Source organism: Typopeltis vanoorti, chromosome 2 (genome assembly GCF_054136105.1).
Source record: "Typopeltis vanoorti isolate ZY-2024b chromosome 2, IOZ_Tvanoo_1.0, whole genome shotgun sequence".
Lineage (NCBI taxonomy): Eukaryota > Metazoa > Arthropoda > Arachnida > Uropygi > Thelyphonidae > Typopeltis > Typopeltis vanoorti.
In genome coordinates, this window is record NC_143550.1 from 145,476,341 (window position 1) to 145,504,250 (window position 27,910).

Genomic DNA, 27,910 nt, shown 5'->3' on the forward strand with positions numbered 1-27,910 from the left:
CACCAGTCATAGTCCCTTTTTCCAGCAAATGTAGCTTGATGCGTTCATTAAGCATTATGCCTCCTTGCACCATGACCCAAGCAAAAGCCGTATCTATCCCTTTCAAGAACATTCTCGCGATGGTAAGCTGTACGACTTGTACGCCAGATCAGGTATCGTCCAGAATCAGAGGAATGACTAAAATGACTTTAATTTGTAGAGTACATTATTCCACAGGTATGTTGTCTAATGTTTATGCATAGAATATACTACTGAGAATATCCTCTATAATGAGCTGTGGATAAAGATAAAGGGACACAGATTGCAGGCCTTCGGGCAATAGTCCTACTTGTCGCAGATATCTTGCCTCACTTTGTAGAGAAATCTGCATACCTGTGCTTCAATGGATCCGACTTGGGTGTTGATCTGCTGTGGTGCATTGATTACGTTTTGCTGTTATAACCAAGAATTTGTCTTTATGCTCGTGATAGAGCGATGACGACCTCTTAGCAACAGTCGGGAATACCTTCCATCGCTTTGAAACGCTGCTGAAAGCTTGGATCCAACGCTATGTGAGATTCCAAACTCTCTGGTAATATCAGTAATTCTGTGGCTTTCTTCATGTTTGCCAATAATTCTTTCCCATTACATTATAATGCATCTAAGTTTGCAACTTTATTCCTTTACAAAAAGAGATACCTTCAAACACAATTCGCTTAGGGCAGCCTTTTGTCTTTTATCGTGTTGAGTGCCACATGATCCCCTTAGGGTGCAATTCGAAAAATTTGAATACATACCCACTTCCTATTCGAAATCCTAGGTTATACAAATTGATACAAGCTGATTGGTCTAAATTTTCGGTTGTAATCTTTACATCCTAGCTTTTGGATATCAGTGTACACTATCTACCAATAATTATCTGGACGCCCCCCTGTTATTTGAAGTTACGAAACATTCTAGGTTTGTTAATCACATAAAAACCGGTGTTCAGATAGTTGGATGCAATATTTCATCGTAGCAGTTGCCCTACACGTGGTACCTCGTCACGACATGAACTCAGTGACTTCGAGAGAGGTATCATCTTGGGCTGTTACATTGGTGGCATGTTAATACGTGCCGCTGCCGCTTAACTGTACATCCAAAATCAACAATTGGCGATGTGATCAACAAGAGGAGACGTTCTGGCACATCACTAATACAGGAAAACACCCAGCGCGGCCGCCAAAAATGACTGATAGGGACAGGAGGCTGTTAAAATGGGTGGCATGCAATAACAGGCTACAGTGATGAGTTCGAAAGTGCCAGTAACATAATAGTGAGCACTAATACTGTACGAAAAGAACTCCATTTACTGGCTTTCCACAGAGGAACATTGGCACACAAGGTGGAACATCACAACAACAAGCAAGGCGCCTCTTCTGGCCTGGTGCAAAGAGCGGATGCATTGAGCGATTGGGCAGTGGGAAACGGTAATCTGGAGCGATGATTCAGGGTTCACCTGTTTTAAGTCTTCTGACATGATGTGGGTGTGGAGGCAGTCTGGTGAATTCTTGTTACCACAGTGTGTTTTACCGACAAAAATGCTGTGTGGTAGTGGTGGAGGAGTAATGGTAGGGGCGCGCCAATAGTGACCGGCGCCTGTGTGGAAAACTTCAGTTGACGCGCCTATACCCAGTAGCACGCCAGTAGTGCCCGGCGCCTGTGTGCAAAACTTTAGTTAGTGCCCCTATCCCCCCCTCCAATAAAAAAATCACTTTACAAAAACGTTTTTTTTTAAAGTATTTCATCCTCTTTGGCGCCTTTACTATCATGGCGCCTATGTGCGTCGCACATTGCACATATGGCCGGCGCGCCCCTGAGTAATGGCGTGAGATGCATTCAACTGGTTTGGAGTGGGTGACCACTAGTCGTTGTCCCTGGTTCCATGAAGGCAACTCAGTACTTTGATATTCTGGATAATCGGGTGCTTCCTACACTGTGGAGTTTTTATTGAACAGACCAGTGTTACTATCAATACGACAATGCCCCATGAGCGGGAATTAAAATCCAGAGCAGCACGTCCTCGATCTGTCGCTGAACTCGGTGTTGCTTTGATGGAGGAATGAAGACAGATTCCACCTGACGTCTGCCACACATTATATCAGATATGTCCTAATATCAGATATGTCCACTTTTTGGCTTTCATAAGTCTCCTTCAAAGGGTGCAGGAGGTAATCAAACCAGACATCTACATATCTGATATTAGGATTCACCTGCTGGTATCATTTGCAAATTTCTAAAGTGTCCAGACAATTATTGGTAGATAGTGCATATCTGCTCCATATCTAGGTCTCACTATTACTAGTGATCTGAGGTCTTAATGTATTCACTCAGGCAATAAGCTCAACACCTCTTTGTTCTTGATAATCCTAGTATTTATGTATAGAAACAATATATTGTCCCCATGCTTTTATGTATACTCATTCTTCTTGTGTCCATGACTCAACTGGAACTTTCAGATCCTTGCTCATATGTAATGTTTCACTTATACAGACATCCTTGCACATAATAAGTCCGAAGCGGCGAGAACGCCATCATCCTTGTATCACAATCGCCTCTATAATTAAATATATTTCTATTATTATTGTTACTTATTACTATTATTTAATACATCCAGGGAGTCCAAAGACTCATCGAGGGAGGGCACCTACTCTATATCTCTCTGTCTCCACCAATCCACCAACTACAACTACCTTCATCATCTACACTAATGCCATCTACCCCCCCCCCCGACCACCACCACCACCACTAGGCTTTTCAGAGACAATTACAAACATCCATGCCCACAGCGGGATTCGGACCTGCAGCCTTTTGACTGGAGAGTGGACACACTAACCACTCGGCCAATCAGGCTGGCAATTATATCGAGAACGTAGTTGCATAACTTAGTTATTATTATTATTATCTGAAATTGTCAAGTTGATCGATATAAGGAGATCCATATATATCAAAAAAATTCCTGAAGAGACCGGCTATGGGACTAATGTCAAGAACACAATTACACTGCCATCATGTAGGTAAAAGCAACCACACCAAGAAAAATCGAAATAAAAAGCTCTGTATCAACAATGAGTCTCATGGACCTGGAGGACTCGGAATCAAGTCACATGGAAAACGTGAACTGTTTATTATAGTTTTTCAAGTGTAGGTCTCATTCTTCATTTGACTTTTTTTTTTTTCCCCGATACTCGATTTTTTTTTCGATGGCTAATCTGCCTGTTTGAAAACAGTGTTTATTATAGTTTTTCAAATGTGGGTGAGATGTTTTTTCCTTACCGATACTCGATGTTTTTTCCTTACCGATACTCGATGTTTTTTCCCATGGCTTGTCTGCCTATTTGAACACAGGCAAACCAGCCATGGAATCACGCAGTTGAGTGAAAAATTCATTTGTGAGGTTGATTAGTATAACGTGAATTGGCTACATCAGATAGGTTAATGTATTTAGCAGTGGCATCCTGCAATGATTTCTGGAGATATATGTGTGTGCCATATAATAAGATTCTTTTTTAAGTACTCCTACCACGAGAGAGTTGGAAAATAAGCCCCATGGCATTTTGGGTTGATAATTCGAAAATTTCAAAAACTTCTTGTCGCCGCTAGGCTTGTTCAAAGTATAAATTGGCTTCGGTGGAAATTGTGTGCATGTGTTGAATATTTGTGGTTTGTTACTGTTATGCGTGTTTTATTTAATGGTGGTTATGTAGATATGAGCTTATTAGTCATTTATATAATTAGTTTTTGTAAAATTTCGGAAATAGAAAAGTCTGGTGCTGCTTCTTTAAAACTTTCCTGTTTTAAGAAAATCAGCTTTCATTGAAGTTATGAAGTTCATACGGATATTAAGGGTAAAACCAGGATTTGTTTCCTTGTTTCCTTTAGAAGTAAAAGCTGTGGAATATGGTAAAAAAGTGCAATGTATTTTAACTTGTGAGCAAAGAAACTGGATGTGTACGTATCCAAAATGCTTTAAATCTTCTCTAAGTAATTGTCCAGGTGAAAGGAAATTAATACCTATGAGTTCGCATGTACAAATAAAAAATATGTGCAAAGAAAGGACCTCAATTTCTTGCTTGATATATAATTCTGGATATATTTATAGCAGTAAATATTGGAAAAGTCCATACGGTCCAGCATTGCAGCCATGCAGATACTTTTCCAGATCGTCGCAGTCCAGCAAAAATTCTACAATAGATGGTGATAAAAATGAGGGAAAAGAAGATGTTGATATGAAAAGTATATTAGAAAACGATCCCGAACTTCGCGCCATCATGAATGATATTATGTCTGATTTTGAAGGGCCGCCATCACCACCGTCAACACCAGGTAAAGCCAACCCACCTCCACCAAAAGAACAGTCATTCAACCATGCGGCAGTACATGCAAAATTTGACACTGATTCCGTAGCATCAGAAGCAGACAAAAGTTCAGGGGAGGTATCACATCGGTCGCCTAGTAACTTAATGAATGATACTAAACTATCACTCTCTGTTGCAGATAAGTTCACTGAATATAGTGATAAATGTGTACATGACAACTTAGATATTGATGAAGAGCAGCAGAGAACTTTCACTGAAGAAACAGAAGAGGAAGGTGAATTCTGGTTATATCAAGAAAAGAAGGTTAAATTTATAGATGCAAATTTACAAAGTAGGTGTATTAATATATAGTGATGTATTGCATGTCTTGTCATATGGCTTTTAGCATCACACTGTTAGGTCCAAAAAATAAAGTCTTTATCAAATAGAATCTTAGCATGCATTAATAATAACTTAGATACTTTTCAGAAATTTTTTCTAGAATGCCCTGTAGGCATTCTTAATTTTGGAATAATTTTAAGTTATTTATATAGCATAGTTACTCCTGAGTAGCAAACTCTATGCTATATTATTGCCCATATACCTTAGGCTTCAGCTACCCTATTTCCAGTCACAAGGGAATGAAAATTAGGTAGGATGTACCAATGCATAAAGGAGGTTCTGAGACAGGTGGCAAATTATAGACCAGTAAATTACAGACATCTCATAAATGGCACTGAAAAACTAATTCAAGATATGAAAGCAGATTTGGTAAAGATAAGGCAAGAGATTAAATGTATAAGGAATGAACTGAGGGGAATTATTACAGATTTGCATGGGAATGGGACAAAAGATTTGAAAGAAATATCGAGCGTGGCAATATACAGAGATTTGATGATAGGTGTGGTGAATGAAATGGTGCACAAGGTGTTTTCTGGGAGGTAGAATGAGCAAGGTGGTTGAAGCACTGAATAAAAGGAGTATGCAAGCAAAAGAGTTGGCACGAATGATTTGACTAGTGACAAGAAGAATGTAAGGAGGGATGTCATGAGGCTTTTAAGGAGAGCAAAAAATAACAGTGTAGTAGATAAAGTAGTCAGTGTGTTTCCCAGGTATCATAATTCTCACCTCATCATTAGATGAGGTGAGAAGACGAGCAAAGAATTATGGAGTGCTAGCAGAGTTGTGTGAGGAGAAAGGAATTAATTTTGTGAATGTGTGTGGGATGAGCTTGAGGGGAAGATAGTACCGTATAAAAGAGATGAACTACATTTGAATGAATTTGGTGCAAGTCAATTGGAGAAACTCTTGCTGCAAGAGAGAATGACTGAAGTGAATGTAAGATATGAGGAAGCAAATGGTGGTGCAGAAGAGCAGGTGATTAAGGTTATAAATGGAGAGATGAGTGGCATGAGTGAAGAGAATAAGAAGGAACACAGAGTGGACAGGGAAATGGGGGAGGAGGGGGGGCAGTCTAGATGATGGTTTCAGGAGTAGATGTGTGAGTGCACAAAAGGATTGATAGTTAAAGGATATGGAGGTGGCATTTAGGTGTGGGGGAAGGGTGTAATATCAGTGATGATAGATAGGAATGGACAGGGGAAAGTGTATAGGAGTCATGTCTGAGAAGTGGAATTATTGGGACTTGTTATAAAAACAAATGAGCAGGTGTGTATGTTTACAAATGCTAGAAGTATTTGAAATAAGGGGAATGGAATCGTAGCATTGAAAAAGTTCATTGACCCAAAAGTTGTTGGAAGCAAGACATGGTTAAACGAGGAGGACTTTCTGAAGGATAGAGATGAAGGGATATGTAGTCTTTTGTGAAGACAGATAAAGCAGAAAGGGAGTAGTGTTACTGATGATGGCAGAGGAGTTGTGCCCATTTAGGGTGGAGATGGAAAGAACGTATACTGACAATGGTTTTGAAGCAAGTGTGAAGTGGAGGTTGACAGGATGAAATGTTTAGTAAGCAGTGAGAATAGAATGTTTAGACAAATTGGCATGCCTAATAAGAAAAGGGTGATCATTATGGGTGATTTCAATTATGGTGATATAGACTGGAATGAACAGATATCAACAAGTTGTGTATGGAGGAATGATCTCCCAGAAGAGGAGTCACTGGTGTTGTGCCCTGGGGTCTGTTTTTGGGAGGCTATTGTTGTTTAACTTGTATGTAAATGACATTAGAAAGGGCTTAAATGGTGATATACAGTTGTTGACAGATGATGCAAAATTGGGGAGAGTAATGAGAAATAGAGCAGATATTGCAGCTTTGGAAGAGGACATAAATAGACTCCTTGAATGGGCAAGGATGTGTGGGGATGTCACTAATGTTGCAAAGTGTAAAGTTTTAAAATTTGGGAAACAAAGATGGGATGCAGAGTATAAAATTGATGGGGATATTTTGGAGGAGGTGGAATAGATGGACTTGGGGGTTGTGTTCCATTGGATCTTGAAATTTCTTGGAAATTTTATTAAAATTGGGAGGAGAACAAACACAGCGGATTATGGGTATGATGCAGAGAACAGTGACGTGCAGAAGTAAGGATGTTTTGATTTCGTTGTACAAAACTCTGATCAAGCCACATATGGACGACCGTGCAGATTTGGTCACCAGGTTTTCAAAAGGATGAGATATTGTGGGTCCAGAGACGATTGACTAAGTTGGTTTCTAGCATCTGGAATGTGGAATATGAGGACAGATTGAGAGAATGCAACTTACAGAACCTAGTGGATAGAAGGAAGAGGGGGAGACATGATTGAGGTGTATAAGTTGAAATGAGATTTTTCATAGAATATCTGGAGAATGGAAGAACAAGAGGCTATCCCTGGAAGCTGTATAAGGTGGTTGTGAGGAGTATATATTTTGCATGGAGAGTGATGGGTGATTGGAATGCATTGCCTGGGAGTGGTGAGTGCAGGTACAGTGAATGTATTTAAGCTGAGGAACAATGAGCTGTACATGTGAGAGTGGGACCTCCCATGATGAGTCACTGGACTCCATGGAATTCTGTTAATAATAATCTCAAGAGTAGTAGTAAAGGTATATTTCTAAAGTGAGTTAGATAAAATTCAGGATCGGATAGATAAGAATGATACTCCATGAGGGAAAAGATGGATTTGTGAAAGGTATGTCATGCCTTAGTAATTTAATCACTTTGTGGCTGATAGATACCAAAACAAGAACATAAGCACTTTACAAATATCACCTAACCATTCAAGAAAATTTGTTTTCTGTATTGTTCAAAGCATTACTTTACTTCTGAACAGCAGTTAACTCTATTGAAATATTTCAATGGTTATTGTTTATTAGAAGTACCACTGATAATGTTCTTTTAAATCTATTAAGGAATGGAAAAATCTTTTGTCTAGAGATTTATGTTGTCAGAAGTAAAAGTGCAAAAAAAAAAAAAAAAAAAAAAGGGTGGGGGGAGGTTGTGAGAATTAGGATAGATTTAATTCTGGTGGTACATAAGTTAATTAACAAGGTTCTCTGAGTGCCATTGTTTTCTTTTGCACCAAAAACTTTGTAGAAGTTGATATTCTAGAAGTTTAAATGATTTGTACATTGCAAGGTTTTATTTAGTGAGAAATAGGACTGCAGTCTACTCTTTTTAGTAAAACTGTGGATTAGATTCACAGTAAACTGGAGAAGGTTGTTGATGAATAGGAGGAGTGTTGGAGTAAAGCAAAATCTCTTAGTATTAATTGGAAATTTTGAGGATAAAAATCCATCTATCAGTAATGTGTGATCAGTCAAAAGCAAGCAACCCAGTTGTTGAAATCAGACAAACCTTATGCTGAAAGCTTAGTTAATAGGTCTCTGTGTCAAATACGATCACATCCCCTCAACATGTTAAAAGTATCCACTTGAGATTCCCCAAACTTGCATTTTTACAGCACTGGAGTACATGGTTAAGAAGATTCTTTATTAATCAGGAATAAGTGTAAACTAGTTATGAAGTTTTGATTTTGATGGGGGGGGGAAGCCTTTACTGTCTAAACAAACAACTAATAATCTAGCTACTGTATGATCTTGAATACCTCCTGTACACACCCTGCCTAGGAGGTATCCAAGATCATACTGTAGCTAGATTATTAGTTGCTTGTTTAGACAGTAAAGGCTTTTTTTCCCCCCATCAAAATCAAAACTTCATAACTAGTTTACACTTATTACTGATTAACAAGGAATCTTCTTAACTATGTACTCTAGTGCTGTAAAAATGCAAGTTTTGGGAATCTCAAGTGGATACTTTTAATTGGATTCCATAATAATTATATTTTATCTTTCAGCTAAGTAAGTGTGATATGATGTCCAAACTCATACTTGTAAAGCTTTCTTAGATTTCTTAAAAGGCCTGTATATCAATGCATTTAATGCAAAGCTTTTTTTTTTTTTTAATAATTACATCAAAATTCACTATTATTAAGTTTTTCACAAAATAACTACCCTGTGTTAGTTTTTATTTAGGATTTTTTATTTATTCAAGAATAACAGTTTCTTGTAATATTTTAAAGGAGGCATCACAGGAGTCTTTGACCTTGAAGAATTAGTAGATATCTTAAAAGCTGAAAAAATTATTGACATTGCAGTTATTCAAATTCCAAAGGATATGCGTTATGCAGATTATATGGTTTTGGGTACAGCAAAATCATCACGTCATTTAAAGGCATTTACGAAATATATCTGCAAACTTGTAAGTACATGTACTTATTCTGTTGCTATAAGTATAATTAGAAATTTTAAAATACTTCATGTTGATTGTGAATAGCAAAACAGGAATATAACACTTGCATTTTATAAAAAGTTAACTTGACACTTGATAATAATTATTCATTAATAAAAGCAGCCACCATCAGCCAATTATCTTCATATCTACTGATTGGAGTTTAGTGATTGTGGGGAAGTGATTTTTTTTTTTCTTTCTCTCTCTCTTCCCTCCGAGTATCAGTATAGTGGAACATATATATATGCAGAAGAATTATTTGGAGAAGAAATTTCTCATTTTGTCATCTGCTCATTCTGAAATACATATCATCTATTACTGTCTTATGTTATTTTTCTATTAAACAATTCTACTGTATGTACATTCATTTTTGTGCTTTGTATTTCATGTTTGCTGTGGATGCTTAAGAGACAACCAAATAACTGGAAGGAGATCTCTGCATAGCCTTTTAAAGGATACAAAAAAATGACTGACCACTATTATTTTAATGGCTAATATAGCTTACTTTTGTTTAGGAGTGCCCCTTTTTTTTAATTTTTTTTTATTACAATGTCATTGGCTCTTTACCCAAATTTTAGGGCATTACTGAAGTGTTATAAAACTAATATACGAAGAATAGTATAGGAGGAAAATTTGGAAATACCTTTTTTTGGATGTTGTTTTTCTGTCTCATTATCCCAGCGATATACATTCATCTGTTGTTAAAGGAAGGGTTTTTTTTTGGGGGGGGGGGGAGGGTAAAGCAATGTTGGGGAATTATTTGAAAAAAAACTGGTTTTTTTTTTCAAATAATCGAGTGTCTTCGGAACTCGTGGGGGAAGTCGCAGACTTTCCCCATGAGCTCTAAAGACGACACTCACACCCTGTCACTCCCACCCCTGATTTTATCCCATCATATCCTTCCCCTTCCCCAAAAATTTCTATTTTCACCCCCCCCCCCAAAAAAAAAGTATTCTCTGCCCACCTTTTAATAATATAAAAGAAAAACCTGGGTTTTTCAAAAAGTTCACTTACCCCTTGCCTCACCAGTAATTATTGGTGAGGATTATGATTCTCCCACATCTCTCTCTCTCTCTCTCTCTCTCTCTAACCCCCCCCCCCCCACACATTTTCCATTTAGTTTAATCCTTTATCCAAGTGTGAGCAAACACAGTTTGCGCCTGAAAGTATCTTCAGGACTGGGTTAAGGTGGTACACACCAGGGCAACTCGTTGCAAAGGTGGAGCAAGCTACCAACACTCCTATCCTAGTATCTCCTATAATGCAAAACACATCTCCTTGCGGATATGTCTATTGTTATGCATTAAGGGAAGGGCCACTACCCAGACCGGTTTCGACCTTTATTGAGGTCTCTTCAGTGGGAGCCAGGCCCAAGTCGAGAAATCAGGCAGAAGCATTTGCAGGTCATCTCCACCTATAGGAATTGCCAATTGGTGTGCCACCCTTTTTTAATAAATTACTCTGGATTTAGAGAAAGATGTTGAAAGTTTATTTTCCACTTGGTTAGAGTATAATAAATTTAGTTTAATCCTTTATCCAAGTGTGAGCAAACACAGTTTGCTCACATATATAAAGGATTAAAGGATTAAACTAAATTTATTATACTCTAACCAAGTGGAAAATAAACTTTCAACACATTTTCCACCACCCCCTCTTCCTTTCAGTCATACTTTCTTTAACAGTAGATGAATGTATATTGCCATATTCTGGGATGCCACTGAATAATAAGATGGCCAGCAACATCCTAGAAAGGTATGTCTGAATTATTCCTCCTATATATTCTTCATATATCTGTACATAAAACATCAGTAATGCCCTAAAATTTCAGTAAAAAAGCCAATGACATTATAAAAAGGGCACTCATAAAAAAAAAATAGACTAAATAGCCATCAAAATAACATTTTCTTAGAGGAGTAACATGGGAATTTTCCTGGAAATAATACCTGTAGTTATTGTGATGTCTTTTGTGTCCCTGCAGTCCCTCAATTCAGGATTCAGCTGTTTCCTGAATTGAGTTACTATAGAACAAGTAAAACATTTCAACTATTTAGGCACAATTTTTAGTGAAGATAGAAAATTAAATACAGAAATATACAATGGAATACGCAAAGCTGGTATGGTTGGGAGTCAGATGGCTAGAGCTAGCCTGAGTGGTTAGCATATTTGCACCTACAACCTGTTGGCTATAAGTTTGAATCCAGCAAATAGGCATGGATGTTTTTGATTGTCTTTAAGTGGGAGATTAATTTCCCACCCAATTGACCAGTGTTGATACCGCTGCCTAATTTATTGGAGGTCTGAAGTGGCTTGAATAAGTTCCATGTTCGAACTATACAGCAGGTTTTCCAAACTTTGTAAAAAAATAAATAAATTAAATAAATACAAAAAAATAATAACTAAAAAAACAATCCTTAGCCCATCCACGGTTCTAATGTACTATAGCTTACAGAAACCTTTCGTTTGTGGAAACCTCATAAAATGAAAACATTAAATTTATATGGAATAAGAGAGAAATGAGTCAAAATACTAAAGTAGCTACATACAAAACAGTTCAAATAAATTTTAACTTGTGGATCTGAGAGCTGGGATAGAGAAAAAAAGTTCATCAAAGACTATACAATAGATATGAGAATTTTGAGAAAAATTCATCATCATTAAATTCCTGCCATGTATCCTCAGGGGGTGTACAGGATATGATAGTACTACATGAAAAAAAATTACATCATTACTAACTTCCTATCTACAATTTTCCTCCAAATCAGTCTGTTACTTGTCAAGACTCCAACATTATCAGATCTTATATTTCTATCGTCTAAGGCACTTTGTACCGTACCAATCCACCTATATCTTGGTCTTCCTCTGGGTCGTTTTCCTGCCAACCTGGCAGAGAACACTTGTTTTGCTAATCTTTCCTCGCCCATTCTGTTTAAGTGACCATACCACCTGAGATTAGCTCTGCTAACGCATTCCTGGATGCCAACAATGACAAGTTCTTTCCTAATATCTTTGTTTTTAATATGATATTGCCATTGATGCCACCAGTTCACGCCTCTGATCTTTCTCAGGACTCTCATATTTGCGGTCTCTAGTCTTTGGTCAAGTGTTTTACTTGTGACCCAGCTCTCAGATCCATAAGTTAAAACTGGTTTGAACACTGTCTTGTATACAGCTAATTTAGTGTTCCGACTAATTTCTCTCTTATTCCATATGAATTTATTCATTGACTTCCTACCATACCAGCTTTGCTGATTCTGTTGTCTATTTCTATATTTAATTTACCATCTTCAGTAAAAATTGTGCCTAAGTAGCTGAAATGTTTCACTTGTTCCACAGGTTCTCCATTCACAACACAGTTGACATTTTCAATGATTCTGCCTATTTTCATTGTCTTTGTCTTTTTATTGCTGACCTTCATACCATATCTATTACAACAGCTATTCAATTCAGTCAGAGAATCTTAGACTTGTAGCAGATTTATTTAGAAGTATAACATCATCCGCATAAAGCAAAGAGCTGACATTAACATCTCCAATTTTGATATCATGTTTAATACCACTTTCCTTCATAATGTGATCCATATAGATAACGTACATCCTTGTCTCACACGAGATTTAACATTAAACCATCTTCCTATATGTCCTTCAATTCTAACTGCCGACTAACAACTCAAATACAGACTAAGTATTGCTTGATATAATGCCCCATTGACACCATATAACTGTAGCGTATTGAATAGCTTCTCTCTTGACACCTTGTCATATGCCTTTTACAGATCGACAAACTTAAATACAGATCTTTGTTATATTCCCATGCTTTCTCAACTATTTGTTGTAAAGTGAAGATCTGATCCTGACAGCCTCTATTTGGCCTGAATCCAGCTTGTTTTTCACCAAGCTTTTCTTCCACAATTCTTCTGAACCGTTTCTCAAGTATACTTGCATAGATCTTGCCAGAAACACTCAGTAGGGAAATACCTCTGTAATTCTCACATTCAGTTTTATTTCCCTTTTTATATATGGGTACTATGAGAGCTCTACTCCAATCATCGGGAATTCGTCCCTCTGTCCAGGCTTTCTGAACTATGCAGTGCAGCCATTGTAAGACTCTTATACCACCATACTTCAGCATTTCTGGTCGAATATCATCTACTCCTGCTGCCTTTTTACATTTCAAGCCTTTGATGGCTTTTTCTACTTCAAGTATGGATATGTATTCCTGACTGCATGCCTGGTCAGTGTTTTTTACCACTGTGCTGTCATCACTGCTTGTTTTTCAAATAATTACTCCATACTTCAAGGATATCTTTTTCTCCCGTTCTCATTTAACCTTTATCATCTCTAACTCCTTTTACAGCACTCTTTCCTCCATTCCTAAGCTTCTTCAACAACCTCCAGAATATTTTGCCACCTTCTTGATATTTATTTTCTATATTCTTGCCAAAGTCCTCCCATGATTTTTGTTTAGCTAGTTTTACAAGTGTTTAGCATTCTTGCATTTGTCTCTGTATTCTCTAAGAGCACAAGCTGACTTATTTGACAGGAACTTTTGATGTGCTTTCTTCTTTTCCTTCACTGCCTCTTTAACTTCCTGTGTCCACCAGGGAGTTCTGATTTTTTTATCCTTGCAGACAACCTCACCACATGCCTCTCTGGCAGAATCAATCAATGTTTTCTTCAGAGTTTGCCACTGAATCTCCAAGGTTTGATTCCTGTTCTCAAACTCTTTCATTTTTTCTTCAATAATTTTGTGTATTTTAGTCTAGAGTTCACATCTGAGAGCTGCTCAACTTTTATTCACTTTAAAACTTTCTTACACGTTATTCTTTTCAATATGAAATTCAATTTTATCCTGCTCAAGACTTAAATAGTGATCACTTCCAATTTCAAATCCTCTGTAAACTCTGGTGTCCTGCACCAGGGAGAAAACATCACTATTAACAATAACATAGTCAATGAGAATTTTCTTATTCCTTGCCTCTTCTCTCCATGTGAATTTGTGCACATTTTTATGTTGGAACATGGTGTTAGTAATAACCAGTCCATGTCCTGAGCAGAAATCCAACAAATATTTGCCATTATTATTAGCTTTGCTGTTTTCTCCAAGTTTTCCGAAAATATTTTTGTATGTCTCGCAATCATTTCCTACTCTGCTATTTAGATCCCCAACAAGGATCAACTTTTCCTTTTTCATTGTGTCAGTTGCTTTTTCTAAAGCCGCAAAAAATTCCTCAACTTCTACCTTAGTAGAACCTTCTGTGGGACTATAGGCACAAATAAGTCTCATTGTCCAGTTCCCAATTCTCATATCTGCCCACATTACTCTACTGGAGACTGACTGCCATTCAAGAAGATTAGCCTCGTATTTTGTGTTGAATACTATGGCTACTCCTTCTTTTCCTTGATTGTCATTGCCTGAATATAACATTTTGTATTTATTGCTCAGAAAGATCTCACCAGTTTTAGTCTTTTTTTGTTTCAGTCACCCCTATTATGTCGATCTGGTACTTATCTAATTCCTCAGCTAGCTCCATTTCTTTGCCATTCGGGCTTCTTATGTTGATAGTACCGATCTTTAACTCTGGTGATGTTGAGTTGGGGTTTGTTTTCAGATTTGTTCCAGTAGCTGACTTTTTGATATTCATCCTGTTTCCCTGGCGAAAACAACGAGGGCCTTGTTTAACCTGGCGATGCCCCAGCCAGCATGAAATTTTGTCATGTTGTACCATCATTTTTTATTTTGGTTTAATCAATAAGAATACAATTTGGTCAGCTAAATCCCAAATTGCCAGCTCATCCTCATTCGTTCAGTATCCAAGTAGATACCCAACAGGGTGCACCAGGAGAAGGTGAGGATTGGACATTAGGTCAGAAGCCCTGGTCAGTTCTCCGCATTCCTTTAAAGGCTATGTGGAGGTTTCCTCTCAGTTATACAGCTTTGACCCTTAAGCACCACCTCCGAGAAAAATTAGGGGAGTGAATAGATGGTATCAGTGGCTGAATCATGTTAAAAGTGAAAATATTAGGAATTAGGGAGGCTTAATGGGTCAATGCAGTATTACTAAGTGGAGGCATTCACATAGCCCTTTAAAGGAATGTGGAGAACTGAACCAGGTCTTCTGACTTAATGTTTAGTCCTCATCTTCTCATGGTGCACCCTTTTGGGAATCTACCTGGAATTTAGATTATTAAATGCAATTTAGATAATTAAATGCAATTTGGAATTTAGCTAACCAAATTGTATTCTTATTGGCTTAAACCACAATATAAAATGATGGTACAACATGACAGAATTTCATCCCAGCCAGGGCGTCACCCAGTTTCACAAGACCCGTGTTGTTTTTGACATGGAACTGGGGTGAACAGCAAAAAGTTAGCTACTGGAACAAATTTTGAAACGCACACCAACTCAACATCACCAGCGTTCAAGATCGGTACTATCAACATAAGAAAAGCGTTCAAGATCGGTACTATCAACATAAGAAACCTTAATGGCAAAGAAATGCAGCTAGATGAGGAATTCGATAAGTACCAGATCGACATAATTAGGGGTGACTGAAACAAAAAGAGACAAAAACTGGTGAGATCTCTCTGAGTAATGAATCCGAAATGTTATATTCAGGAAATGACAATCGAGGAAATGAAGGAGTAGCTGTAGTATTCAACACTAAATAAGAGGTTAATCTTCTTGAATGTTAGGCAATATCAAGTGGTGATGTGGGCAAATATCCGAATAGGGAACTGGACAATGATACTTAATATACCTATGACCCCACAGAAGGTCCTACTAAGATAGAAGTGGAGGAATTTTTTGAGGCTTTAGAGAAAGCAGCTGACACAATGAAAAAGGAAAAGTTGGTCCTTTTAGGGATCTAAATAGCACAGTAGGAAATGACTGTCAGACATACAAAAATATTTTGTGAAAATTTGGAGAAAAAACTAATAATAATACAGGAAAATACCTGTTGGATTTCTGTTCAGTACATGGACTGACTATTACTAACACAATATTCCAACATAAAAATGTGCATAAATTCACATGGAGAGATGTAAGGAATAAGAAAAGTCTCATTGACTATGTTATTGTTGATAGTGATGTTTTCTCAATGGTACAGGACACTACAGTGTACAGAAGATTTGAAATTGGAAATAATCACCATTTAGTCTTGAGCGGGATAAAATTGAATTTCATATTGAAAAGAAGAGCATGTATGAAAGTTTTAAACAGAATAAAAGTTGAGCAGCTCTCATATGTGAACTGTAGACTAAAATACACAAACATTATTCAAGAAAAAATGAAAGGGTTTGAGAACAGGAATCTCCAAGGTTTGAAAAAAACCTTGGAGATTCAGTGCCAAATCCTGAAGAAAACATTGATTGCTTCAGCCAGAGGCATGTAGTGAGGTTGTCTGCAAGGATAGAAATATCAGAACTCCGTGGTGGGCACAGGAAGTTAAAGAGGCAGTGAAGGAAAAGAAGAAAGCATATCAAAAGTTGCTGGCAAGTAAGTCAGCTTGTGCTCTTACAGACAAATGTAAGAAAGCTAAACACTGTGTAAAACTAGTTACACAAAACTCATGGGAAGACTTTGTAAAAACATAGAAAATAAATAATAAGAAGGTGGCAAGATATTCTGTAGGTTGAAAAAGCTTGGAAATGGAGGAAACAGTGCTGTTAAAAGAATTAGAGATCATAAAGGCGACACGAAAACTGGAGAAAAAAATATCCTTGATGTATTGAGTGATTACTTTGAAAAATTGTTAAATGAAACAATCAGTGACAGCACAGTGGTAAAAAAACACTCAACATGCAAACAATGAGGAATACATATCCATACTTGAAGTAGAAAAAGCCATCAAAAGCCTGAAATGTGGAATGGGGATGATATTCGACCAGAAATGTTCAAGTATGGAGGTATAAAAGTCTAACAGTGGCTGCACTGCATAGTTCAGAAGGTCTGGACAGAGTCAAATTTCAGTTGATTGGAGTCGAGCTCTCATAGTACCCATATATAAAAAGGGAAATAAAACTGATTGTGAAGATTACAGAGGTATTTCTCTACTGAGTGTTTTGAGAAACGGTTGAGAAGGACTGTTGAAGGTAAGCTTGGTAAAGAACAAGCTGGATTTAGTGTAAATAGAGGCTGTCAGGATCAGATATTCACATAATGACAAATAGTTGAGAAATCATGGGAATATCAGAAAGGTTTCGTAGATCTGGAAAAGGCATATGATAAAGTGCCAATAGAGAAGCTATTCGATATGCTACAGTTATATGGTGTTAATGGGGCATTACCAAGCAATACTTAGTCTTTATTTGAGTTGTAATTCAGCAGTTAGAATTGAAAGAAGTACAGGAAGATGTTAAATGTAGTGTCAGACAAGAATCTACATTATTCCCTCTGTTATTCATTATCTATATGGATCGCATTATGAAGGAAAGTGGTATTAAACCTGATATCAAAATTGGAGCTGTTAATCTCAGCCAGTGGTGTAGCTAGAGCTTTTGCTGCCCGTAGCGGTCCCTGAATTTGTCGTCCCTCTCAATACACATCAAAAATGCTACAAAAAGTCAAAACGATGTAGAGGGAAATAAATTAAAATGCTATGTTTATTTTTGAAGTAAAACTTTAATTTCAACATTCTAAAATGTTACATTTCTTGCTTTTCTGTTAGCAAAATCATCAATGTCATTGGCGAAGTCTATTTCATAGTATCGTAGGTAATTCTCAATCAATTTTATTTAGAAAAACTCCTCTCACAACTAGCAACATTTACAGCAATCCTGAGGAAAATTCGCAGCAGTATTACAATATTTGGAACTGAGTTCTTGAGACTGTGTTTTAGAATTAACTGTAAAAGTTCAAAAAGGTTCAAAGTGCTGCCTGGGGCTGTTTGACCCCTCCATCCCCCCTCTAGCTACGCTACTGATCTCAGCTTACCTTTATGCGGATGATGTTATACTTCTAAATAAATCCTCTACAAGTCTGCAAGATTCCCTGACCAAATTAAATAACTGTTGTAATAGATTTGGTATGATATTCAGCAATAACAAGACACTGAAAATAGGTAGAAGAATTGAAAATATCAACTGCATTGTGAATGGAGAACCCAAAGAACAAGTAAAACAGTTCAGCTCTATTGTACTTAATCATGATTTTTAGTGAAGATGGTAAATTAAATATGGAAATAGACAAGAATCAACAACGCTAGTATGGTAGGAAGTCAATTGAATAAATAAATTGAAGTGAATAAATTTATGTGGAATAAGAGAGAAATTAGTCAAAACACTAAATTAGCTGTATACAAGACAGTCGTCGCCATCTGAGCAATTCAGGTATTGGCTTTTTATGTGCTGTTCCTGCTCTGCAGATGAAGTTGATCTTTCCACCTTAATCTTCGACATCCGCAGTGTCTTATCCTGGTTTATATTTATATGCTAATTTGGGGATCCTATTGTTATTCATCCTTTCTATGTGGAATATTAGCCAATTTTGCTGATATTCTGTATGATGTTTTTTGTATCTAATCGTTCTCTTATTTCAGTGTTTTTCTTTCTATCTAACCTAGTGAGTCCCAGAAGAGGTCTTAGACACTTCATCTGTGTTTGTTTCTTTGTTTTAGAATCGAAGTTTCACTTCCAAATTTGAGAGATGGTCATGTTATGTAATCTTAATTGAGTTTTTTTAGTCATTTGTTTTCTAAATTTTCTTTTAATTATGCCATTCATTCTATTGTAAATTTGTAGTCTTGCTTCCAATTGTGAATCAGTATTGTATTGCGAGATTATATTTCCCAAGTATTTGAATTCTGTAACTTGTTCTATTATTTTATTGTTAAGTATAATTTAGACTTTTTGAATGGTGTTTCCACACATTGCCATAGTTTTTGTTTCAGAGATTTTCATTAAAATTTTTTTTGTTATTTCATTTAGATGGATAGTTGCAATTTGGAGTTTATCTTCTGAATTTGAAATTAGTACTTGATCTGCATAAAGTATTGTATTTAGCTGTATATTATTTGTTAGTTTAACACCATCTTTGACAGTTGTTTTCCATTCTTTTAGGATTCTGTTTATATAAATGTTGAATAGGATTGGGGATAAGCCACAACCTTTTCTTACTCCTTTATTTATAGTTATAGGTTCTGATAATGTTCCATCTGCAAATTTGATTCCAATTTTTGTTTCTGTGTATAGACTTTTTATTGCATTAATTAATTGAGGAGGTATTTTATCATCTTGTTATATTTTCCAGTGTCAATAAATAGAAGAAAAATGGGCAGATTAAATTCTTTTTCTTTTTTTCTGTGATATGTTGCATTGTGAAAGAGGCATCTGTGCATCCTCTCCCTCTTCTAAAACCACACTGTTCTTCTAAATAATTTTCTTTATTTAATTAGTCTGTTCTTTAAAATGTTTGCATATAGTTTAGATGCTGTTATTAAGAGAGTAAAGCCTCTGTAATTTTCACATTTTTGCTTGGGACCTTTTTTTGTGAATATTTATTACTGCTCAGTTTTCCATTCTTTTGGGATCTTTTGATATTTCCAGATATTATTGAAGAGTTTAAGAAGAATAAAAGTAGGATAACTTTTAAGCTATTGTGTGCTTAAAATATTTAAAGAGCTCAATGCATATTCCATCCAGGTCTGGGCTTTTTCTATTTCTTGATTTTTTAAATTCTTTTTCTAATTCTTCCATTGCTATTTCTTCTGTACTTTCCTGTGTATTGATATCTTTTTTATGCCTGAAGAAAGTATTGCTGATATGCAGAAGTCTCTTAATAAAATTCCATTGTTATTGATTACTGATTCTCCCTCTGATCCAATGCATCCTGTTATTGGTTTATTTCCCACTTGAGTGTTGAAATCTCCCATCAAGATTGTTGCTTCATTTTTATTTGTTTCATTAATACATTCCTGAAGTTTTCCATAAAATTCTTCTGTCTCTTCCTCTTTTCCATCAACTGGTGCATAAATTCCGAAAATATTTAATGTTTGATTCATAATTTTCATTTTAACTTTGATTATTCTGTCTGATACCCAAGTATAAGCTGAATTTTGTTTTTTCATTTTTTATTAATCCAAATTGCAACCCCAGATGAAGCCCATTTGTCTTCTGGAACTCCAGAGAAGATTATGACATAATCTTCCAGAATTTGAGATCCCGTCTTTTTATTTTTTGTCTCGGTTATTACTTATTACTGGTATATCAGACAAGACAGTGTTCAAGCCAATTTTAACTTATGGATCTGAGAGCTGGTTTAGAAATAAAACACGTGACCATAGACTATAGACCATAGATATGTATATATGTCTATGGTCTATAGTCTATGGTCCTGAGAAAGATTAGGGGTGTGAACAGATGGCATCAATGGCAATATCATATTAAAAATTAGGATATTAGGAAATAAGTTGACATTGTGAACATCCAGGAATGTGTTAGCAGAGCTAATCTCAGGTGGTATGGTCACCTAAACAGAATGGGAGAGGAAAGATTAGCAGAACAAGTTTTCTGTCAGGTTGGTAGGAAGAAGACCCAGAGGAAGAGCAAGATATTGGTGGATTGATACTGTAAAAAACACCTTAGACAGAAATGTAAGATCTGATAATGTTGCAGTCTTAACAGGTAACAGATTGGTTTGAAAGAAAATTGTAGATGGGAAGTTAGTGGTGATTTAAGTTTTTTGTGTAGTACTATCATATCCTGTACACCTCTTGAGGGTACATATCAGGAATTGATGATGATAATGATATTAGGAAAGAACTTGACATTGTTAGCATTTAGGATTGTGTGGGGAAGAGCTTATCTCAAATGCTATGGTCACCTAAATAGAAAGGAAAGGTTAAGAAAGCAGGTGTTTGATGCCATGGAAGATCAATATATAGGTATATTGATGAAGTTAAAGAAATGCGTTAGAAGACCAAAGTATTAGATCTGACAATATCTGAGTCTTGACAGATAACAGACTTATTTAGAGGAAAATTGTCGATTTTTCTAAGAATTAGTGTTAATGTAACCTTTTCATGTAATACCATCATAGTATTCTTTGTTTCTTAAGGCACATCAGTCAGATTCATGCTCTAAACCTTGATATAGAACAGGATTGTTCAACCTTTGGCTCGCTAACAGTTTTCATCTGGCCTTGGAATGTGTTGAGAAATTGAACACCATGTTATATAAACAAGCCATCAAAGAACATGCACGCATTCAAATACTTAAGCACAAGTCGTATTTAATTTTGTAACACACACATGGACAATTGCTAAATATGTGCATTGGTTAGCCACTGAATTGTTTGTCACTTCATTGTTTAGTTCTGATTGTCAGCTAAAATTTGCAGTGAAACTTTTACTCATGAAACTGACGAATTAGTAACTAGAAATCAGACAGTCATTTGCACTGTTTACTGCTGATTTGTGTGTCAACTCTGGATCATACAGCACATTATTATTATTATTTTTTTTTTTATACTGGCTGTTTCAAATTCAGAACAAGCTATAGAGAGAATTGATAAATGAAATACCCTCAAACTTGGTGGGTTTTGAGAGTATTTCATCACCTAACCATATCATGGGGGAAGAGACTTTTTATTTTAAAAAAAGTTAGTTCAAAAAGAGAAATATGGTGCAACGAGCAAGAAAAGGTAACAAAGAGCATAACTGGCTCTACGGTCATTAGGCTTGCATGATGAGTCTCATTTTGTCTGAACATGCGTTGCTTGTGAAACGTTTCTATAGGAACAATGCTTCAGCTGCACTTCATGAGTACAGATGCCTAAATGCAGCATGACGCATGGTTCTTCAATTTGAAGAGACAGGCAGCTGACAGTCCAACCAGGAAGGGGGTGTAAATCTGAAATTCTGCAACTGACTGAATGTGTTGCATAAAGCATTGCAGTGCTACCTGTATGAACTCAGCCACTGTGAAAAGTTGCAAACTGGAGATGCCAGCTGAGAGACATTTGTGTGGACATTTCTGGCATGCATAGAGGTAGACAAGGATTGGCCTGGGAACATCCTATGTAATGATGAAGCATATTTTCATGTTTGTGGAACAGTAAACATTCAAAATTGCCACACCTGAGCTACAGAGAATCCTTGTGCATTTCAACAAGCTTCCTTACATTCAATAAAGGTCACAGTATGGATAGGATTAATGGCCAAATTCATTATCGGGCCATTTTCTTTGAAGAAATCTATAAACATGTTATCAGGATATGTTAAACAGTTTCTTTCATCATATCCTAACTGTAGCAAAGAGGGTGCCTGAACACAGCTGTGCTGATGCAAGATGGAGCACCTCCTCGTATAGGATGTGAAGTTCAACAATTGTTGTTTCAACATTTCATAGCAGATAGAGTAATCAGTTGCTCATTTTCTATGAAATAGCCACAGCTTTCATCAGACTTTAACCCCTATGACTTTTGACTTTGGGGTAACCTCAAAAGCATGGTGTATTGGAGCAAAGTTTTCCACCTAGCCGATTTGAAAGACAACTGCATATCATGTGCAAAACCTTTTGACAGATCAGTTGTGTTCCACTGTACACAATGTTGTATGGCAGTATCAGCTGTTGACTCTGCACAAATGTTCACACATTGAACGGCATCTTCATTGATCATACAAATCTTTTTGGCAGCACCTTGCAACATGTCAATTCTATGCGATATGTTTTTTTTATCACATTATTTTATGAAATGAGTGAAATAAACATCATCAAATAACTTCATTTGTCGACTCTGAATCATTTCACAATTACATACCATCTAGTTAATATAATGTAATTTTCTCCCGCTCACTATGCTGTATTTTCCTTATTGGTCATTTTTAAACTTTTTTTGCCAAAATGTCTTCCTCATGATCTAGTTAGGGTAGTACCAATCAAATTTTGAGAGTATTTCATGTACTAGTTCTCTCTTCAGATTGCTCTGAATAGTTACTTTAATTTGAAACATCCTATATAAAATGAACCTCGCCCACACAAGATCCTGGTATAGCCTGTACATTTGTATTAGTATAACAGGCAAGTTAATGGTTAGCTGATCTAGAAATCCTGTTCTAGAGATTAAAAAACATTAAAAAAAACATTTTGTAGCCATTTCAGTTCTCCAGTAAGCAGGCAATCTTGCCCTGCATGGGAGGATGACATTCACCTACTACCAAAGAATATGCGTGAAACATTTGTGCAAAACGTAGGGCCAAGAACCAGTTGGGTGAAGAGTGGATATCCTAACCACTTACAAGCTAGACCAGCATATACTCATCATCATCAAATTCCTGCCATGTACCCTCAAGGGGTGTACAGGATATGACAGTACTACATGAAAAAATTACATCATTACTAACTTGATATCTACAATTTTCCTCCAAATCAGTCTGTTACTTGTCAAGACTCCAACATTATCAGATCTTATATTTCTATCGTCTAAGGCACTTTGTACCGTATCAATCCACCTATATCTTGGTCTTCCTCTGGGTCGTTTTCCTGTCAACCTGGCAAAGAACTTGTTTTGCTAATCTTTCCTCTCCCATTCTATTTAAGTGACCATACCACCTGAGATTAGCTCTGCTAACGCATTCCTGGATGTTGACAATGTCAAGTTCTTTCCTAATATCCTCATTTTTAATATGATACTGCCATTGATGCCATCTGTTCACGCCTCTAATCTTTCTCAAGACTCTCATATCTGTGGTCTCTAGTCTTTGGTCAAGTGTTTTACTTCTGACCCAGCTCTCAGATCCATAAGTTAAAACTGGTTTGAACACTGTCTTGTATACAGCTAATTTAGTGTTCCGACTAATTTCTTTCTTATTCCATATGAATTTAGTCAATTGACTTCCCACCATACCAGCTTTGCTGATTCTGTTGTCTATTTCTATATTTAATTTACCATCTTCAGTAAAAATCGTGCCTAAGTAGCTGAAATGTTTTACTTGTTCTCCATTCACAACACAGTTGACATTTTCAATAATTCTGCCTATTTTCATTGTCTTTGTCTTTTTATTGCTGACCTTCATACCATATCTATTACAACAGCTATTCAATTTAGTCAGAGAATTTTGCAGACTTGTAGCGGATTTATTTAGAAGTATAACATCATCCGCATAAAGCAAAGAGCTGACATTAACATCTCCAATTTTGATATCAGGTTTAATACCACATTCCTTCATAATGTGATCCATATAGATAATGAATAACAGAGGGGATAATGTACATCCTTGTCTCACACCAGATTTAACATTAAACCATCTTACTGTACTTCCTTCAATTCTAACTGCTGACTTACAACTCGAATAAAGACTAAGTATTGCTCGATATAATGCCCCATTGACACCATATAACTGCAGCGTATTCAATAGCTTCTCTCGTGGCACTTTGTCATATGCCTTTTCCAAATCGACAAAACTTAAATACAGATCTTTGTTATATTCCCATGCTTTCTCGACTATTTGTCATAAAGTGAAGATCTGATCCTGACAGCCTCTATTTGGCTTGAATCCAGCTTGTTCTTCACCAAGCTTTTCTTCCACAATTCTTCTCAACCGTTTCTCAAGTATACTTGCATAGATCTTGCCAGGAACACTCAGTAGGGAAATGCCTCTGTAATTCTCACATTCAGTTTTATTTCCCTTTTTATATGTGGGTACTATGAGAGCTCTACTCCAATCATCAGGAATTCGTCCCTCTGTCCAAGCTTTCTGAACTATGCAGTGCAGCCACTGTAAGACTTTTATACCACTGTACTTCAGCAAGATCTATGCAAGTATACTTGAGAAACGGTGGAGAAGAATTGTGGAAGAAAAGCTTGGTGAAGAACAAGCTGGATTCAAGCCAAATAGAGGCTGTCAGGATCAGATCTTCACTTTACGACAAATAGTCGCGAAAGCATGGGAATATAACAAAGATCTGAAATTCCACGTTTCAAGCCTTTGATGGCTTTTTCTACTTCAAGTATGGATATGTATTCCTGACTGCATGCCTGGGCCGTGTTTTTTTACCACTGTGCTGTCATCACTGCTTGTTTCATTTAGCAGTTTTTCAAATAATTACTCCATACTTCAAGGATATCTTTTTCTCCTGTTTTCATGTCACCTTTATCATCTCTTACTCCTTTTACAGCACTCTTTCCTCCATTCCTAAGCTTCTTCAACAACCTCCAGAATATTTTGTCACCTTCTTGATATTTATGTTCTATATTCTTGCCTAAGTACTCCCATGACTTTTGTTTAGCTAGTTTTACACACTGTTTAGCTTTCTTACATTTGTCTCTGTATTCTGTAAGAGTAAAAGCTGACTTATTTGCCAGGAACTTTTGATATGCTTTCTTCTTTTCCTTCACTGCCTCTTTAACTTCCTGTGTCCACCAGGGAGTTCTGATTTTTTTATCCTTGCACACAACCTCACCACATGCCTCTCTGGCAGAATCAATCAATGTTTTCTTCAGAGTTTGCCACTGAATCTCCAAGGTTTGATTCCTGTTCTCAAACTCTTTCATTTTCTTTTCAATAATCTTTCTGTATTTTAGTCTACAGTTCACATCTGAGAGCTGCTCAACTTTTATTTGCTTTAAAACTTTCTTACATGTTATTCTTTTCAATATGAAATTCAGTTTTATCCTTCTCAAGACTGAATAGTGATCAATTTCAAATCCTCTGTACACTCTGGTGTCCTGCACCAGGGAGAAAACATCACTATCAACAATAACATAGTCAATGAGACTTTTCTTATTCCTAGCTTCTTCTCTCCATGTGAATTTGTGCACATTTTTATGTTGGAACATGGTGTTAGTAATAACCAGTCCATGTCCTGAGCAGAAATCCAACAGGTATTTGCCATTATTATTAGCTTTGCTCTTTTCTCCAAATTTTCCCAAAATATTTTTGTATATCTCACAATCATTTCCTACTCTGCTATTTAGATCCCCAACAAGGACCAACTTTTCCTTTTTCATTGTGTCAGTTGCTTTTTCTAAAGCCTCAAAAAATTCCTCCACTTCTACCTTAGTAGAACCTTCTGTGGGACCATAGGCACAAATAAGTCTCATTGTCCAGTTCCCCATTCTCATATTTACCCACATTACTCTACTTGAGACTGACTGCCATTCAAGAAGATTAGCCTCGTATTTTGTGTTGAATACTATGGCTACTCCTTCTTTTCCTTGATTGTCATTGCCTGAATATAACATTTTGTATTTATTGCTCAGAAAGATCTCACCAGTTTTGGTCTTTTTTTGTTTCAGTCACCCCGATTATGTCAATCTGGTACTTATCTAATTCCTCAGCTAGCTCCATTTCTTTGCCATTCAGGCTTCTTACATTGATAGTACCAATCTTTAACTCTGATGTTGAGTTGGGGTTTATTTTCAGTTTTGTTCCAGTAGCTGACTTTTCGCTGTTCGCCCTGGTTCCCTGGCGAAAACAACGGGGGCATTGTTTAACCGGGCGACGCCCCAGCCGGCATGAAATTTTGTCATGTTGTACCATCATTTTTTATTTTGGTTTAACCAATAAGAATACAATTTGGTCGGCTAAATCCCAAATTGTCAGGCCATCCTCGTTCGTTCAGTATCAAAGTGCACCACGAGAAGGTGAGGATTGGACATTAGGTCAGAAGCCCTGTTCGGTTCTCCGCATTCCTTTAAAGGCTATGTGGAGGTCTCCTCTCAGTTATACAGCTTTGACCCTTAAGCACCCCCCAGCATATACTTATTACATAAATTTCTATCTATTTCAATGAAATCTTTTAATCAGTTATGTCCTGTCAGAAAAATTAAGCAGTTTTTATAACGTTAACAATATGTATTATAATATTATGTTTTGTTGTTTCTCAATTTTAGAATAAGAGAAAAAAGAACACTAATGATCCCTATTTGAAAATTGAAGGTGATAATTGTTTTGATTGGCAAGCACTTGATATGGGTAAGTGGATAAGTTCTGCATGGTATAACAACAGTTTAATAATTGTTTTATAATTTAAGGTTATTTTTAATAAAGTTCTACATTGGCAACATAATTGGTATTACTGAGAAGAAGGTGAATAAAACAGGTAAGAAATAACTAAATAACTGCAGGTTGCTCTATTCAACAAAGATGATAAGCTGCTTGGTAGTATTCAACAATAAACTCAAACATCAACTTCTTGTATGGGGTAAATACAAATGTAGATTTGTATTTAACCCATTTCATTCTGATTTCAGAATTAAAAATTAGACAGAGAGAAAGAGATATTGACTTACTTTTCTCATAGAAAATTTTTTAATAGGGAAAAGGTGAAAGCAGCTAACAAAATAAAAGAAGAGAGGGAGGTATGTTTGAAGCCTAAACAGCAAGCACAAAATGAATCCCAGACATATAGAAATTTTGGGCAAAAATTGAAGAGCTAAGCTAACAATAATGATCAGTACCTGCTAAATTTGTGTTCAACACATAGTCATTGCTAATACTATGTTAAAGATACTGTTTTCTAATCACTCCACTTGTTTAGGATACAATATAGAAATCCCCAGTATATTGTTTAGGATATAATATACTGGGTATTTGAAATAGTAAGTATCGCTGTTTAGTTTTGGACAGGATAAAAATGAATATGAAATGAAATAAATGAAAATGAATACGGGTGCTTAAGGGTCAAAACTGTATAACTGAGAGGAGACCTCCACATAGCCTTTAAAGGAATGCGGAGAACTGACCAGGGCTTCTGACCTAATGTCCAATCCTCATCTTCTCGTGGTGCACCCTGTTGGGTATCTACCTGGATACTGAATGAACAAGGGTGGGCTGGAAATTTGGGATTTAGCCGACCAAATTGTATTCCTATTGGCTTAAACCAATATACAAAATGATGGTACAACATGACAAAATTTCAT

General features: G+C 36.5%; 1 protein-coding gene across 1 annotated transcript in view; it reads left to right on the plus strand.

The window, feature by feature from the left end:
- Positions 1 to 3,660: 3,660 nt before the first annotated feature.
- RsfS312 (ribosomal silencing factor RsfS-like protein, 312) overlaps positions 3,661 to 27,910 on the plus strand; it is a 53,157-nt gene continuing 28,907 nt past the window's right edge. The window contains exons 1-3 of the mRNA XM_090408645.1: positions 3,661 to 4,668; positions 8,838 to 9,016; positions 26,882 to 26,963. Coding sequence (XP_090264771.1) covers positions 3,843 to 4,668; positions 8,838 to 9,016; positions 26,882 to 26,963 — 1,087 coding nt within the window. The 5' untranslated portion in view covers positions 3,661 to 3,842. The remainder of the gene's footprint in view (positions 4,669 to 8,837; positions 9,017 to 26,881; positions 26,964 to 27,910) is intronic.